Source organism: Emys orbicularis, chromosome 2, assembly GCF_028017835.1.
Source record: "Emys orbicularis isolate rEmyOrb1 chromosome 2, rEmyOrb1.hap1, whole genome shotgun sequence".
NCBI lineage: Eukaryota > Metazoa > Chordata > Testudines > Emydidae > Emys > Emys orbicularis.
The window spans coordinates 137,122,137-137,138,981 of record NC_088684.1 but is presented as its reverse complement, the minus strand read 5'-3'; the positions used below and the strand labels follow the sequence as shown (position 1 = coordinate 137,138,981).

The window sequence follows — 16,845 nt, the reverse complement described above, 5'->3', positions numbered from 1 at the left end:
CCACCCCTGCTCACGGGTGGCAGGCTTCCCCCCCTCACCCAACGCTCTGGTGTCGGAGCCAGGGCTTACCCCCAAGTGAGTGTTGCTCAGCCCCTGCACAAGGGGGCCTGAGCTCCCTAACTGTGTATCTGCTCAGCCCCTGCATCCCAGGGCCTGAGCTGTGACTGTTTGTGCCCCGCCCTGATCCAGGGCCTGGGCCTTCCCTACCTGATTGTTTGCTCAGCCCCTGCACCAAAGGGCCTGAGCTCCCTGAACTGCTTGTCTGCCCAGCCCCTGCACCAGAGGGCCTGGGCTCCTCAGCTGCTTGTCTGCTCAGCCCCTGCTCCAGAGAGCCTGAGCCCTGAACTACCTGTTGTTTGCTCAGCCCCTGCACCAGAGGGCCTGAGTCCGGAACTACCTGTTGTTTGCTCAGCCCCTGCACCAGAGGGCCTGAGTCCGGAACTAACTGGTTGTTTGGTGCACCAGTAGTGAGTCGGTGTGGCTCCCCTCCTGCCCAGGAGGGTCGAGCCCCGGCCCGAACCTTCTACAGTACCAATGTGAGATTTCTAAAGATAGCTACAGCACTCGACCCAAGGTTTAAGCATCTGAAGTGCCTTCCAAAATCTGAGCGGGACGAGGTGTGGAGCATGCTTTCAGAAGTCTTAAAAGAGCAACACTCCAATGAGGAAACTATAGAACCCAAACCATCAAAAAAGAAAATCAACCTTCTGCTGGTGGCATCTGACTCAGATGATGAAAATGAACATGCGTCGGTCTGCACTACTTTGTCATTATCGAGTAGAACCTATCATCATGGACACGTCCTCTGGAATGGTGGTTGAAGCATGAAGGGACATATGAATCTTTAGCGCATCTGGCATGTAAAGATCTTGCAACGCCAGCTACAACAGTGCCATGAGAACATCTGTTCTCACTTTCAGGTGACATTGTAAACAAGAAGTAGGCAGCATTATCTCCTGCAAATGTAAACAAACTTGTTTGTCTGAGTGACTGGCTAAACAAGAAGTAGGACTGAGTGGACATGTAGGCTCTAAAGTTTTACATTGTTTTATTTTTGAATGCAGTTATTTTTTGTACATAATTCTACATTTGTAAGTTTAACATGAAAGTTGAAGAGATTGCACTACAGTACTTGTATGAGGCAAATTGAAAAATATGATTTCTTTTGTTTTTTACAGCGCAAATATTTGTCATCAAAAATAAATATAAAGTGAGCACTGTACACTTTGTATTCTGTGTTGTAATTGAAATCAATATATTTGAAAATGTAGAAAACATCCAAAAATATTTAAATAAATAGTACTCTATTATTGTTTAACAGTGCGATTAATCACGATTAATTTTTTTAATCGCTTGACAGCCCCAATTAAAACCCCTATTCAGCAAAGAGCTTGATGTACCAGAGAAAATGACGAGTTAAGGAACCTCAGTCTGGTAACACTCTAGGTAAATGTAGGCAAAATCTAGTGGAACTAATAGATCAAAGATTAATAAAAGGAGCCAGCAGACAAAGGAATACTGCTATAGACTTTCTTTGTCACAAATTAATCATTTTAAATCAATCAGATGATGAACGCATTACATTAAGAATCCCAGGGAGTCAATGGCAACTCCTTTCCATACAACTTCAAACAAAGTAATCTCATTGCATATTTGCATAATACAGATACACTCATTAAAACACACTTTGCAAATGACACTCTCTTCACAGCCCGAGTCCAAATAGAAGAGGTTATTCTGCCAAACCACTAGAGGAGACTGGTCACAACAGTCCAGGAAACAAATCTTTGTGTACTGAAATTTGCACAAATCAAAGGATGACACTGGATCACAACGGTTACTTTTTGGGGAACCCTTCACGATGCTGTTAAAACGTTCAGAGCCCCATTTGACATACACTCAAACGTCATTATGGTAATTTCAAAAACACAGATTATTTTCTACCAGCCATAATGTTTCTATTCTATCCTCCAAAAAAAATAATAAAAAAAACCCAACCACACACAACTTTGATCCTTTCGCTTAGCCACCAGCTGGAACACGGCCCGGACAAGTAGTGAATGAAAATAGTTACTGTCTAATAGCCTAAATGATACGAACTGGTGGTCTCAGCTCAGTTCCTCATCACAAACACCAGCATAATTAGCACTAATAGGCACCCTTGTTGGCAGCCTTACCAAGGGTATTAAAGTCAGGGCCGGCTCCAGGCACCAGCTTACCAAGTCGGTGCTTGGGGCGGCCACTTCGGAGAGGGGCGGCACGTCCAGCTGTTCGGTGGCAATTCGGCGGACGGTCCCTCACTCCTGCTCGGAGCGAAGGACCTCCCGCCGAATTGCCGCCGCAGATCGCAATCGCGATAGCGGCTTTTTTTTTTTTTTTTTTTTTGTTTGGCTGCTTGGGGCGGCCAAAACCCTGGAGCCGGCCCTGATTTAAGTATAATCTCAATAAGAGGGGACTCCTCAAGGTTGGGATCCTCAGGGAGCATATTGGTGGGAGAAAAAGTTAAATGCCCCTTCTCCCAGCTCTTCCATCTTGTGCCATCACAAGCATTAAAGAAAATCTCTTAAGCATTTATTATGAAAGGCCCAGATTTTGCAAACCTGCTTATCTTTACTACCACAACACACACAGGCGCCAGCTTCTTCCTTTCCCTGCAGGTGCTCAACCCCCACTCAGCCCCAGGCCCCACCACACTCCACCCCTTCTCCCAAGGCCCCACCCCTTCCTACCTCTGCTCTGCCCTTCCTCTTCCTGCCCAGTTCCACCCCCTCCCCCAGCGTGCCCCTTCTCCGCTCCTCCCCCTCCCCACGGAACAGCTGATCACGGCAGGCAGGAGGTGCTGGCAGGGAGGAGGAGGAGTTCATTGGTGGGGCCACCAGCAGGTGGGAGGAGTTGGGGGGGCAGAAGGGGGGAGCTAGCTAGCTGCCGGTCAGTGCTAAGCACCCACAAATTTTTTTCTGTGGGTGCTCCAGCTCTCAAGCACCCACGAAGTCGGCACCTAGGACGAAACATCCCATTAGTAAAATTAAACATGTTCTGTAAGCGCAGGATTGGGGCCTAGGAGGAAAGCACTTGACATGCACCTCTGTAATCCATTAGCCAGCCTGATCTGAAAGTGAGAACTAGGACTACTTCATGCCAAGTATAAGCATCAAACATCGGCTCGTTAAAGAAAGGATGAATTAACCCTATTAAATGTGCTAGTGAAATAGACAAAAAAGCCAGAACTCTATGGACTCCATGCCCAAGTAAAGGAGAAATAAGAATCCTTCCCCCCCCGCCCCCCATATACCTGTCTGGGCACAGAAATAAGTGCACTGCACACCTGCTTACTCCTCCTATGTCAGGAGATCAAGGAATGGGCAAAACCTAGGCTCCCCTCCACCTACTCACAGGCCAGTGCAGCTCGGCCTTCTGGGGAAACATAGAGCAGCAGCAGCAAATTACTAACCCCTGAAACATGAAAGAATTGCGTCTGAGTCACGCTACCTCCCAAGGTTGTTTCTGAAGTGCAGCTCTCATGCCACGCCTTGCTCAGGAGTGTGCCTAAACTCACCATCTAGTCCCAACTGTTTGGGTGAGGATTATTTTGTTAACCTGGCATCAGTATACCAGTTATTGTACATTCTGCCAGATGGCAGCACTCAGAGCAACCCTGGTAATCCACAGACACGATCTCCCACACCACCCATGTAATATACCGACGTACGAGAGAGCCCAAATCATCGCCAGCACACAAAGAAACAAAGTTCAGGGTGCGCAAATGTTACACGCCCTAAAAGTTACCACGGGAGACGCTAGATAAGACGGTGCTGCGTTTAATAACTTTGTTAAGCCATAAAACCACACTGCGGCCCTGATCATGCAGTGGGCCAGCCCCAGCACTCATGTGGAGCCCTTTCGAAGTCAATGGGGACTTTTCATGAGTGCGCATGCCCTATCCCGTGCAAATCAGCGCAGGATCGGGGCCTTGATCACTTTTAACTAGTGGGCGGAACTATGCCAAACAGCATCCCAACAGCAGCTGTGCTTAGCACTTTTCAAACATCCAATTTAAAACCTTCCCCCACTTCAACAAGTTTCCCAGGGGGAAAGCAGCGCCCTCTTGCTCAAACTTTGAAGGGTGGTTTGTGTCATTAGTGGTTTCCTGCCTGCCGCTCTTTTGTTTTCTAAAGGGTATTTTCTACACCGGCTCAAAAGTTGTGGCTTTCAATTTATCACGTTCTTCACACACACACAAAAAGGGGGAACTCACGAACCATCACAGCAGGTGCTAAGCTTGTCCTAAGAGGTAGTAAATCAGCATTTCATGATTATTTTTAAATGCCAGCAAACAGGCAGGGCAGATGGTAACAGATACAACCTCAGCTTTTGCAGCTCATCTCTTCACTCCCACTTCCCCAGTATCCACTTCCCTATAACACACTCCAAAGCTTCCTCTCCCCAGAACATTGCACAGCCATACTCTGTCCTCAGTACCCCATTCCCTTCCCTATAACCCATGAGGGCAGGGAAGCTGGACACTGCAACACAGTCACTGCAGCTGTCTCTCCCGTCCTTCCCCATCCTGATAGCCTTTGGAGACAGCCCTAGAGGCAGACTCAAGTCAACAATTACCCCCCAAAACAGGGCCAGTCCTAAGGCAGCAGACACACATGCATTATTGCAATAACCAGAGCAGTACAGAACCAAACTGGAGCCAGATCACCCCTTCCAACTCCAAGGGCTTGAAGTTAAATAAAGTCCCAGGGAATATGAGCAGCTGAAACCTCCAGGCAAAGACAAAGTGGGGTAGGAATCAGAGTACAGAGAAGGGAATTCAAATGCAGTCAGAAGAATTCAAAGAGGGAATTTAGAGGGAGTGGATGGGGTGAAATCAAAAGGCCCTGAACAGGGTGAGAGAAGGAATTTGGGCTGGGGGTTGCAGTGTGGTGGTCGGGGAGTGTTAGGGTTGGAAGGGGACGGCAGAGGGGTTGCAGTGGGGCAGAAGGGGAGTGTTTGGGTTGGAAGAGGATTGCAATGGGGCAGAGTCGTTGCAGTGAGTTGGAGTGTTTGGGTGGGGGGGCACAGTGGGAGTGTTTGGGTGGGGCGGAGGGGAATGCTAGGTTGTGGGGGTGCAGTGAGGCAGGGGCAATACAGCAAGGATAGAGCGGTGGGGGAGCCCCAGGGGCAGTGCCAGGGGGTGCAGTGGGGCTGAAGGCTTGCAGTGGGGCACGAGGACAGAGCACTGGGGGTGGGGGAGTCCCAGGGGGCAGTGAAGGGTGGGGTAGAGGGGTGAAGAGGGGTTGCAGTAGGGCATGAAGACAGAGCACTGGGGGAGGCCCCAGGGGGCAGTGCAGGGGGGGCACAGTGGGGTTGCAGTAGGGCACGAGGGCAGAGCACTGGGGGTGGGGGAGCCCCAGGGGCAGTGCAGGGGGGGCACAGTGGGGCACGTGGCAGAGCACTGGGGGAGCCCCAGGGGCAGTGCAGGGGGGTGCAGTGGAGCAGGGGCAATACACCGAGGACAGAGTACTGGGGGTCGGGGAGCCCCAGGAGCAGTGCAGAGAAGTGCAGTGAGGCGGAGAGGGAATGTTTGGGTTGGGGGTTTCAGTGGGGTAGAGCGGGAGTATTTGGGTGGGGGGTTTCAGTGGGGCAATACACCAAGGACAGAGCACTGGGGGAGGCCCCAGGGGCAGCGGGTGCAGAAGGGAGTGTTTGGGTCGGGGGCGCAGTGAGGCAGGGGGAGTGTTTGGGTGGGGGGTGCAGTGGGGCAGGGGATGCAGTGGGGCAGGGGGAGTGTTTGGATCGCGGGTGCAGTGAGGCAGGGGGAGTGTTTGGGTGGGGGGTGCAGTGGGACAGAGGGTTCAGTGGGGCAGGGGGGAGTGTTTGGGTGGGGGTTTCAGTGGGGCAGGGGGAGTGTTTGGATGGGGGTACAGTGGGGTGGGGGGTGCAGAGGGTTGGGGAGGGAAGGTTTGACTCAGGGGTGCAGTGGGGCAGAAGAGGAATGTTTGGGTGGGGGGGCACAGTGGGGCAGGGGGTGGGGGGAATGTTTGGGCAGGGGGTGCAGTGGGGAATGTTTGGGCAGGGGATGAAGTGGGGAAGGGGGTGCACAGGAGCAGGGTGGAGTGTTTGGGTGGGGGGGCAGTGGGGCAGGGGGAATGTTTGGGCAGGGGGTGCAGTGGGGCAGGGAGGAGTGTTTGCGGCAGGGGTGCAGTGGGGAATGTTTGCAGCAGGGGGGTGCAGTGGGGCAGGGGGCGTGGTGGGTGCACAGGGGCAAGGTGGAGTGTTTGGGCAGAGGGGTGCAGTGGGACGGGGAACGCAGTGGGGCAGGGGGTGCACAGGGGCAGGGTGGAGTGTTTGGGCAGGGGGTGCAGTGGGGAGTGTTTGAGTGGGGCGAGGGGCGCAGGGGGTGCAGTGGGGCGCACAGGGGGTCTCCCCAGCGTGCCCCGCCGCCGGGCGGCTCCGGCACTCACCGACCCCGTACTTCTCCCGCTTGGTGGGAATCCAGCGGGCCATGCTGGCGGCGGGCGACCGGGCGCTCCCCCGGCGGCTGCTCAGCGCGGCAGCGGCCGCTCCTCTGCCCCCGGCCCCCGGCGCTGCTGTCTCGGGCTGGGCGCCCCGGGCTGCTCCGCCATGTTAGGGGCCCCGCTCCGCTCCCGCCGCTCTGCAGCGAACTTCCCGGCAGCCGGACAACTCCCCGCCTCCCCCGGCCCCAGCGGCTCTCCCCGCCCCGGGAGCGATCACCTGCTCCGCGCCCTCCCCTCCGCCCTGAGCGCCGCACCGAGCCGGGCTCGGGTCCAGCACCCGCTGCCCCAGGGCTCGGATCTAGCACACACACACCCCAGCCCGGGCTCGGATCTAGCACTCGCTTCCCCCGGGCTCGGATGCGGATCTTGCACCCCTACCTAGCTTTGGCTCGGATCTAGCATCCCCTTTCCCTGGGCACTACCCACCCACCCAGCCCAAGCTCGGATCTAGCACCCTCTGACCCCGGGCTCGGATCTAGCACCCCGCACCCAATCCGGGCTCGGATCTACACCCCCTTTCCTTAGGCTCGGAGCTACATCTCTCTCCCACTAGCCTCCGGGCACCTACTCAGATCTACACACACACCCCCGTCCCCTCCAGACTTGGGCAACTTTCCAGCAAGGCACAGATTTGTTTCTGACAAGCTCTGTTAACCCTGTGATGACCGCAGCCTGGATCTATTCCAGAGGCTGCTGCTACTGAAGCGTTTTCCCCTCCTTATTCGTTTGCAAGATGTTGATCTGCACTTAGGAAACGCGAGCCAAGTCACAGACCGGAGAAGACGATTTTGAAAAAAGCAGAGGCCAGTGGGGAAAGAGCCCCTTACCAGTCCTTCCTTTTACCCTACTCGGAGAAACAAGTCCATAGGAGGGAACGTTTCCAAGCATTAGCAGCGTTATTTAGTTTCTATTTTAATTAAATTAAAAGTCCCTTCAGTTTAACAGATATCAATAAAGCATTGCAATAAAACTATTACCAGCAATAGAAAAAACAATTGCAAGAGCACATTTTTGCAGGCACAATAAAACTAGAATTATAGGCTCCCCTCAAAGCGAATGGCAAAACTCCTTTGACTTCAGCTAGGACAGGCTTGGGACCTTCTATGAGCCAATTTCAAATGCTCAACACATAATTTATTTTTTACATTGTGTGTAGGCCCTGCTCCTGCACATGGATCTGTGCTAGTTTGAAACTTATGCCCCAAACCTGGTTATCTGCTTCTGCTGAAAAAGGTCCACCATTTATTTGTAGTGTGGAAAATCATAGGGGAGAGGGCTGGAGGGTTTCAAACAGACCCAAGAAACTCATTCTCTTAAATAACATAAATGTGGACAATGGGAGGCTACGGCACAACCACGCACATGGACAATGGCTAGTGCGGACGTACCTTTATGGTGCATTTACCCTTGGAGCTGGGGGTGTGATTCCCAGCTCAAGGAGACATCCTGGCAATAACTCCCATCCAGCTAGCACTGGGATAGGAGAGCTGCTCTGAATATGTACCTATGGTCTTGCATGGGTATGTATGCCTAGCGGCTAGCCACTCCCACCACTACTCAGGTTATGCCTTGCATAGTAGGGTCCTGACCTTGAATGGGACCTGTAGGTCCTACTGTAATAAATAATATCTTTCCTCTTCTCCCAAGACATGGCTTATTCGCTGCTTGACAGAAGCTCAATTTCAGGCATAAAGAACCATTTTTACTATTGCAGTCCTTGCTAACACTGTATGCTGTACTGTATCTTTAAATAAACCTGGTCCACTGTGTCAAAAATATGTAGCTCAAGGGTTTCTTACATGCACAGTAAGTTAGTCATCCTGTGGTGGAGAAGTGTTGCAAGGTTACACCCAGTTTCTTTTAGAAAACCCAAGCTCTTCACTAAAAAGATGTCTTGCATTTGTTTCCAAGAGCTGCTGACAGTATTTTTGTGATGGCCATACCTTTATTCCGACAAACACATCTAAAACAATGAATGTCAGAGGCAGTGTGGTTTGACGCTTAGAGTTGGAACTGGTTGTGGTAACTCCTACCAGTGGCTTGGAGATGGAGTGTGTTTAATGGCTGGCACAAGAGACAAGGGTTTACATTACAGGAAAAAAAGATATGCAGGTCAGAACTAGTTAAATAATTTATTCTTTATATAAACACCAACTCAACTATGTGCTAGGTGGTTGACATGTGGCATATGTAAGAAGACAATATCCTTGTCCCTAAAAGCATATAGTTTCTGGCCCTAAAAGATTCATCAGACCAGATCCTCACAGAAATGCACAGCACCTTACAAGATCATGTCCATTACCATGGGATGTGAGCATTGTATGAAATTATGAGAATGGGTGAAGATCAAGTGTGTAGAACACCTTTCCTTCTCCTACTGTACATAACTAATCTGAGCAGGTAGAAGGGTTTTGCAAATCCTTGAACTCCATAAGATTCACCCATCCCACCTTAGGAAGCTTCATTTTGTAAAATGCTTTGAGATCCTTTGCCAATGCGGTCAGATGCTCAACCATGCTAGGTTTGGACTTGAAGCAGCTGACAAGAGTGGGATAAGGGATAATAATAATAATGGTAACTCCAGATCTTTCTGCTCTATCGGGTACCCAAAATGTCCCCTGGTGTAATTTAGAGCAGTCTTCCCCACCCTGACATCCCCCCTTCTGAGAAAGAGCAATTGTCAATTGCTCCTGGAGGCCAGTCTTACTCTTGCTTTCCTGTGCTGGACCAAGAATCTGGCCAAAAGTGCTTGTAGTAGTAGACAACCTTGATCAATGCTTCAAGCTAACCATTCTTCTCGCTGATACAGTGTGTTACATTTGAGCAAACATTCAACTCAGTTTCAATGCCCCTCCCTAGGATATCCTTAGATAGTGGCTAATGTCTGTTTCTTTCTGAGTAAGGCGGCCCTGTTTCTTATCACGCAGACTACACTTTTATCTTTGAAGTGACTTTCTGTACTGTCAGAGAACAGAAGAGTGAGAGAGAAATATCTTGTAGACAACAAGGGCTCCATTTTGAAAAGGGCTCGGTTCCCACAGTTGGGCTCAGCTTATCAAAAAAGGCACCAAACCAAGTGTCCAGATTTTCAATATAGCTCAGCATCCTGGCTATATGCCTGGGTGCTGAGATCTTTTGAAAGTCTGGCCCTTACTTAGGTGCCTAAGTGGGAGCTGATTTTTTAATGACCCGCAAAGTGTAGTATATTCAACCCTCTACTGCTACCTAGCATCATGGATGTTAGGTAACTTTGGCTGTGTGCTGGTGTCATAAACATTTTAACGATAACAACTTTTTTCAAGGTGTTTAAGATTCTGCCCCTGTGTTCCAATGGGGGTAAGGAAAATTTTTGGCAGCAAGTGGAAAACCAAAAGCAAAACACAACTGATGAATAAACAGTAACTAGCATTGGTGTTTTTATTACTGAAATAGGAAAAGTTGGTGAATTTTTCATTAAATGTAAGGATTCATCAGCATCCGTGCTGTACGTAATGAACAATCTCAGATGGATCTCCTTCCTCTCAGTGTGTTTTTTTGGCTTAGAAAAGTGACTCTGTTTAAGTAACATCTCCTTCATGCATTTGCTCCCTGTGGGTCTTTAGTCATATCTGCTCAATTTTTTTTAAAGTCGTATCACTGCTTAACCAAGATAGCTATGGAAGAATGAGCTGGAGTCTATTCTCTCAACAGAACTGTAGGCTAAATTCTGATTGAAGTCACACCAGAGATAAATTTGGCCCACCTACACTAATTTAGCAATGTAGAAGGATGGTCTGGTGACTGAGATACTGGATTGGGACTAAGGAGATTTACATTCAGCTCCTGGTTCCCAGTGTGATCATAGCGCAAGGCACTTTAGAGTTTGATTTTAAGAGGTGTTGATCCTTTGTAACTCCCCTTAACCTCAACTAGCCCCTAATCTCTCTGTGTCTCAGTTCACCACCTGTAAAACTGGGGATTAATAGTCTCTCTCTATCTCACAGGGGTGTTGTGAACATATATTCATTAATGGTTCTGAGCTACTCAGGCCCAGATCCTCAAAGGAATTTAGGTTCCTAACTTCCATTGATTTCAATCAAAGGTAGGCCCAGATCCTCAAAGATATTGAAGCTCTTCAGTTACTATTGTGATGGGGCCACATAAGTATCTAGATAATAGAATTTACGTCACCTCTGAATATGGCCTAATGGTCCCCAAGAAAGACACTTACCTAGCTTAATATGCAGCACCCTTTCCAGACAGATTTTCAAAGTTTCTGTGCAACTTTAATTTTTCTTGCTTTCTTTTTTTTTTGCTGAGGGGGAATTTTATAATCATTGTCTTCCAGGAACAAGAAGATCCTCTCTGCAGGAGCAAAACTGTTCTCTTCCTGTGGATCACTGAGCTAAAAGGCAGATAGTAAATGTTGTGGGCAGTATGTCAGATCTCCGTTACCTGAATGTTTGATTGCAGGGCTGGAAGTCATTGCCTGCAAGATAGCCCAGCTACGAAGGAGACAGGGAGCCATGGGTTTACTCCCAGCTCAGTCATTGACTTGCTTTGTGACTATGGACAACTCATGGCCCCTCGTGGGCCTGGGGACAATGATACCTACTTGTATTGTACAGATACCAAGGTATTGTACAGAGTTCTTTCCAAGGATTGGGATATTGTAAAATTATGGGTTTAGACGAGGGCAGCGGTTGGCTTCAATGTTTCAAAATGTTTAGAAATGTGCTGCTCTTTCCAATAGAAATTAAAAGATAAAAAAGCATGTAAATTTCCAGCATATATGAAAAGGCAAATTTTGTATTACTTATATTTAAAAAAAATCAGACTAACAACTGTTATGATAGTCTGATTTTTTTAAAATATAAGTCATAAAAAGTCAAGGTTGAATTCTGTGCGGATTTACTTCCCAGGCAATTACATTGTAGTCAATCCAAGTCAGTGAAGAATGTGGCCAGCTATTTCTGTTGCCTTTTCATACACGCTGGAAATTTACGTGCTTTTTTTAATCTTTTAATTTCTATTGGAAAGAGCAGCACATTTCTAAACATTTTGAACCGTTGAAGCCAACCGCTGCCCTCGTCTAAACCCATAATTTTTACAATATCCCAATCCTTGGAAAGAACTCTCTGTACAATACCTGGAACGCTCTATAGCACTATCTCCCTTGAGCTAATGCACTGTTGTAGTTTAACCAAAAGGCAGAAGGAGTGTGATTCTAGTGCCCCACTCTGTTAGAATTAAGAACTACAAATGCTAAAGAATAAATATCTTCCATTGTTTGCAGTGTTGTTGTAACCCTGTTGGTCTCCCAGGGTATTAGAGACATGAAGTAGAGCTCCGTATAGCTCAAAAGCTTGTCTCTTTCACCAACAGAAGTTGGTCCAATAAAAGATGTTACCTCACCCAGCTTGTCTCGCTAAAGAATAAACACAACTGCAGTCTTTCCTTCCTGACAGCAAGATACTAATACTCCTGTTATTTTTGCGGATACTAATACTGTGTACAGAATATTCCTTATATTTCACTATTTACTTACCTCCTCCTAGGGTGACCAGATAACAAGTGTGAAAAATTCAGACTTTTGGGGGGTGGGTGGGTATAGTTGCCCATATAATACAAAGCCCCTTACAGTCTGTACTTTAAGTGCACAATTGGCAGTGTCGTGGCTTCTTTAAGGAGCACTGGCTGGTAGCAGCTCTCCTCCCAAAAGGCTGTCATGATAGGTAAGGATTGTTTGTACTTAGTAGTTCCCTCTGGCCCCATAACCCCTGTATCCTCGTAACCCCATGCTATGGCAAGGGGTGTTACAGGAGTTGCTACACTAGCCCTAAGCATCCTGGGGATTCCTCCATGCCAAGGAAATACTCAGGTGCTGGTGAAGATGGTTTTTAGCCTGATTTTTATTGCCAAAGTGGTACAAAGCAGACAGAAAAGTGACCAGGATCTAGCCCACAAGATCTTTCCTCTGAGGATTTCAAAGCTCTTCCCAAACATTAAAGACAAGTTCATATCATTATACCCATTATACAGACAGGTAAACTGAGCCACAGAAAAGTTAACTGTGATCAAGAGGCTAGCAGAACAGAGCTGGACATTGTCAATCTACATGGCTTCTCCTGTCTCTCCTCTTTTCCATCTGCCTCCTTGGTTTTTGGAGATTTGTTCAGAGGTTTATGGAAGCCTTAGCAGCAGCTCCAACAATAACCACAAGTTTGACATCATTGTGCAAGACCTAGTAGTTATAATGGTAAAGGATCCGAAACAGAAGAGAAAAAGGATGGTTTTATGGCTAAGGCATGGGACTGGGACTCTAGAGACCTGGGTTTAGTTCCTCAATCTGCCACAAGCTTCTTATGTGACCTTGGGAGAGACACTTGACCACTCAGTTCCTCATCTGTAAAATGGGTATAAATAATGCTTCCTTTGTCTGCCTTGTGGATTTAGGTTGTAAACTCTTCGGGTCAGGGGTTGTCTCTTATTCTGTGCTAGTACAGCACCTAGCACAGTAAGGTCAGATCAAATTCCAGTTTACAGGCTGGGAGCACTGTATGTCTCACTGTAAATGCAGAGCATAATAAGCACTCTGTGTGGCAGAGCTTGGCTGTCCTTTCATTGGAGGGGGTAACGGCACTATGAAATGGTCATGGTGAAAAGAATAACATGGACAGCAGATGCTAGGAATTAATATGATACCAGCTAAATTAGAAAGCTAATGTCTCAGTGTTCTACAATTAGAGTCTGAAAAGGAATCTTACCAGGAAAGTGATGAAGCTCTAATACTTGAGTCATTTAATGTTGGCACAGCTCTAAGGAATATACCGCAGGGAACAAACTGCACTGGCAGGGGTGGGGAATGGTCTAGATGATCTAACAGCTCTTTTAAATCTCTGGTTGCTTTGATTCTAGCATATGGAATCCACTCATTAAAGTTACCAGCTGAACCTGCCTTAATTTTAATACACGGGCTGCCATTTTGGAGGTTCACAGGTCTTTGACGGGGAAGGCCAGGAGCTGACTTAGACCTGACAATGTGGCGATAGAGATAATAATAAAAAGCTAACACAATGCAATATACAAACACACCTGTGCAAAATGAACATTAGAAACCAGTGTTTCAACATGTTCTACCTGTACATATTTGCTTTATATAACAATACTTAGCTCATATCTGTGGATCTCCAAGCACTTTACAAAGGTATTTGTAGCACAAGTTTAAAGCACAACCTAAGGCAAACTAGAGATTTGCATGTGTGGACAGGAGCTGGGTTAGGGGCAACAGTTGAGTTATATCTCAAGCTAAAACTTCAGTGAAGACAAGCCCACAGCCCCTATCATCTAGCTGGATTTTGGCCCAATGAATCCATGGAATGAAGAGACCCATTGATTGTGTCCCAGGTCTGCATGTGGGGCCTGATCTAAAGCCCACTGAAGTCTACGGGAAGAATCCCATTGACTTCAACAGGCTTTGAATCAGAACCTCAATGCTCCCTTATGCGTGGAGGTAGGGGAATATACTTCTGGGATCTTTTCCAAGGCAGGCAGTGGTATAGCATCCTACAGGTTAAAGCCCCTTTGTGCATAGGGAGCTCCAGGGTTTGGCCTAGTCTGAATCCCCTCTTGCTTTTCTTAGTTGCCATAGTATGAAAATCTCATTGAACTGAGATGACTAGATTCTCATAGAAATGGATTTCCCATCTCTCCCTTTAGTAACTTGGTACTGGAGATTGTGTGTTCACAGAAGATTTGCAAGGGTGCCAGCATCCAAAGCATATTTTGCAAGGTTTTCCTGGCATATCTGCTCACATAGAGGTTGTTTTCTTGGACGGAGGAGACCAACATTTCTATTTCCTCAGTAATAATTTAGTGGGTTTGCATCTTCTGATTTCATATGTATGCTTTCTTTGGTCATAAAAAGGCCATGGTGTCTTATTTTTTATGAGGAAATTATTCTTGTTCATAGAAATATTTGACACTTTGGGATGGAAAAACCAGAAAGCTCATAGAGATAAATATTGTCTTTGTAGTTAGCTGTTTAAGGCTCTCAATCATTTACCCTCCAAATGGTTATCTGATCCCATTTTTTAAATGACAACATTTTGCTCTCCTTACTGCCTGTGGGGAGTGAATCTATGCCTATCTTATCTATCCATGTATCTAGCTCTCATCTGTGTATATAGACCTATCCAGAGAGTGTATCGATATATCTAGATCTCATCTGCATATATAGCTCTAGCTAGCTCTTATCTCTCTGCCCAGCTCTAACCTGTGCCTATAGTTCTAGCTAGCTATCCATAGACTCATAGAACTAGAAGGGACCTCAAGAGGTCATCTAGTCCAGTCCTCTGCACTCACGGCAGGACTATGTATTATCTAGACCATCCCTGACAGGTGTTTGTCCAACCTGCTCTTAAAAATCTCCAATGATGGAGATTCCACAACCTCCCTAGGCAATTTATTCCAGTGCTTAACCACCCTGACAGTTAGGAAGTTTTTCCTAATGTCCAACCTAAACCGCCCTTACTGCAAATTTGATCTCACCTGCATATATAGATCGAGGGGTCTATATAAATCTTATAGTATTTGTATAGTGCCAAGATAGTTACACATTCATTTGCATTGGTATTTTATAACAGGAAGAGAAAACAGGCATTTAATGACAACACTCATTTTTCCCTAGGTCATATCATTTAATGTAGACAGCAATCCCAAGAAAATCACAGACGTCTTCCCACCAATTGCACTAGGACCGCTGACCATTTGGACATAGTTTCTATCTGGATAGGTGATCTTTTCTTCAAGGGAATCTATTTTTTAGAAGTTTGTTGATGCCAAAGGCAGGTTATATCATCCAAACCTGCCATAAAACAGCCTTCTGCCAATAAAAGAATAGCAAAGCCAGGGCTGGACATTTGTGCACCCTATTATGTTAAGAGTTTCTCTTTACATGATAAAAGAAGCCGCCAGTGTCTGATTCTTAAGTCCCCAAGATTGTCTATTGTGGATCACAAGAAGGAAGGGTCCTTCCTCTAAGTCCATTGGTGGCAGAATACGTGCTTAAGTTTTGGTGACCTAAGCAGACCTACACAACAAAGAGCAGATACAGTGAAGGGAAACTTTAACAATAGCTAGGTGGAAGTTCACTGCAACACTGCAGTTGGCTGACAAATAGTGGTCACGAGACACAAAGGAAGAAGTCTAAAAGAGGCATCTGGTTTGCAATTTCTAGCCCGTTAATATCTTGATTCCCAGGCATTCTTCATACCATAAAGGCCCTGATCCTGTGAGTTCCTGATCACCTCCTGGGGGGACTGAGAACACTCAACATCCATTGAGTGGAGTCTCCAAACTCTCTTGATTTCACATTTATTTTTCTAAACATAATGATACAGGCTCTCTTAGTTACTACATTCCATGCAAAATACATTATACGTATGAATTTAGCTGTTGCCATTTTGATTTTTCACATGAAAAAATCAACTTTAACTATTTATTATTTTTTTATTATTAGATTCTAGTTCTTAAATTATTTGTCATTTGACAATAGTACCTGGAGATCCTGACTGGGATCATGGCCCCATTTTGCAAGGTGCAAAGCCCCATTTTGCATAATAATCAACCAGAAGGATGTATTATAGAGAGTCTAAGTGACTTGTTGCCCTAGGACACACAAAGTCTGTAGAACAGCTAGGAACTGAAGTCAGTTCTCCTAAGTCCCAGTCTAGTGCCTTAATCACAAGACGGTCCTTTCTCTCTGTGTGCTTTTTTTTTTTAAAGTGTAACCATCAAATCTTGTTTCATACCATTATGAGTTCCTAGCTAAAGTTTCCACAACAGTTCTCTCTCAGATAGTGTTTTCTTCAACAACAAAAATCTTTTTTTCGAAAACAGTCTAAATCTGAACTCAAGATATATATTTTATGGCTTACCATTTGCATTTCCTTAACTGCTGTTCTCTCTTTTCTTCCCCTCTCCCTCCCGGTGGTATTTTGAGTCATTTTCTTTGATGGCATCATTTAAGGGGGTTGGTAATTTAAACCCAGATTTATTCTGCGGCTGGTGCTAATCCTTTCACCAAAAAATATAGCTTTATTTCACTACAGTAAACTTGAAACATAACTCTTAGAAGCAGCAATGTATCTAGAATAAAGAAGGAAATATGAGCAGAGGTATACAATTTTGCTAAGGAATTCAACTCGATAAGATATGGTGTGTTAGTCTTGCAGCATTGCACAGTATCACACATAAAAAACAATTTGAGCCCTTGCTCATAGAAAATTCAGCATCTGCCCAGCTCTGGGAAAGGACAGACATCTGTTTTAGCTAAACCAAGGACCTACACCACCAAATG

At 46.5% G+C, this 16,845-nt stretch overlaps 1 protein-coding gene across 1 annotated transcript in view; it reads right to left on the bottom strand.

Moving 5' to 3' along the window:
* DOCK5 (dedicator of cytokinesis 5) overlaps positions 1 to 6,495 on the bottom strand; it is a 130,843-nt gene extending 124,348 nt beyond the window's left edge. The window contains exon 1 of the mRNA XM_065398350.1: positions 6,453 to 6,495. Coding sequence (XP_065254422.1) covers positions 6,453 to 6,495 — 43 coding nt within the window. The remainder of the gene's footprint in view (positions 1 to 6,452) is intronic.
* Between the last annotated feature and the right edge of the window lie 10,350 nt (positions 6,496 to 16,845).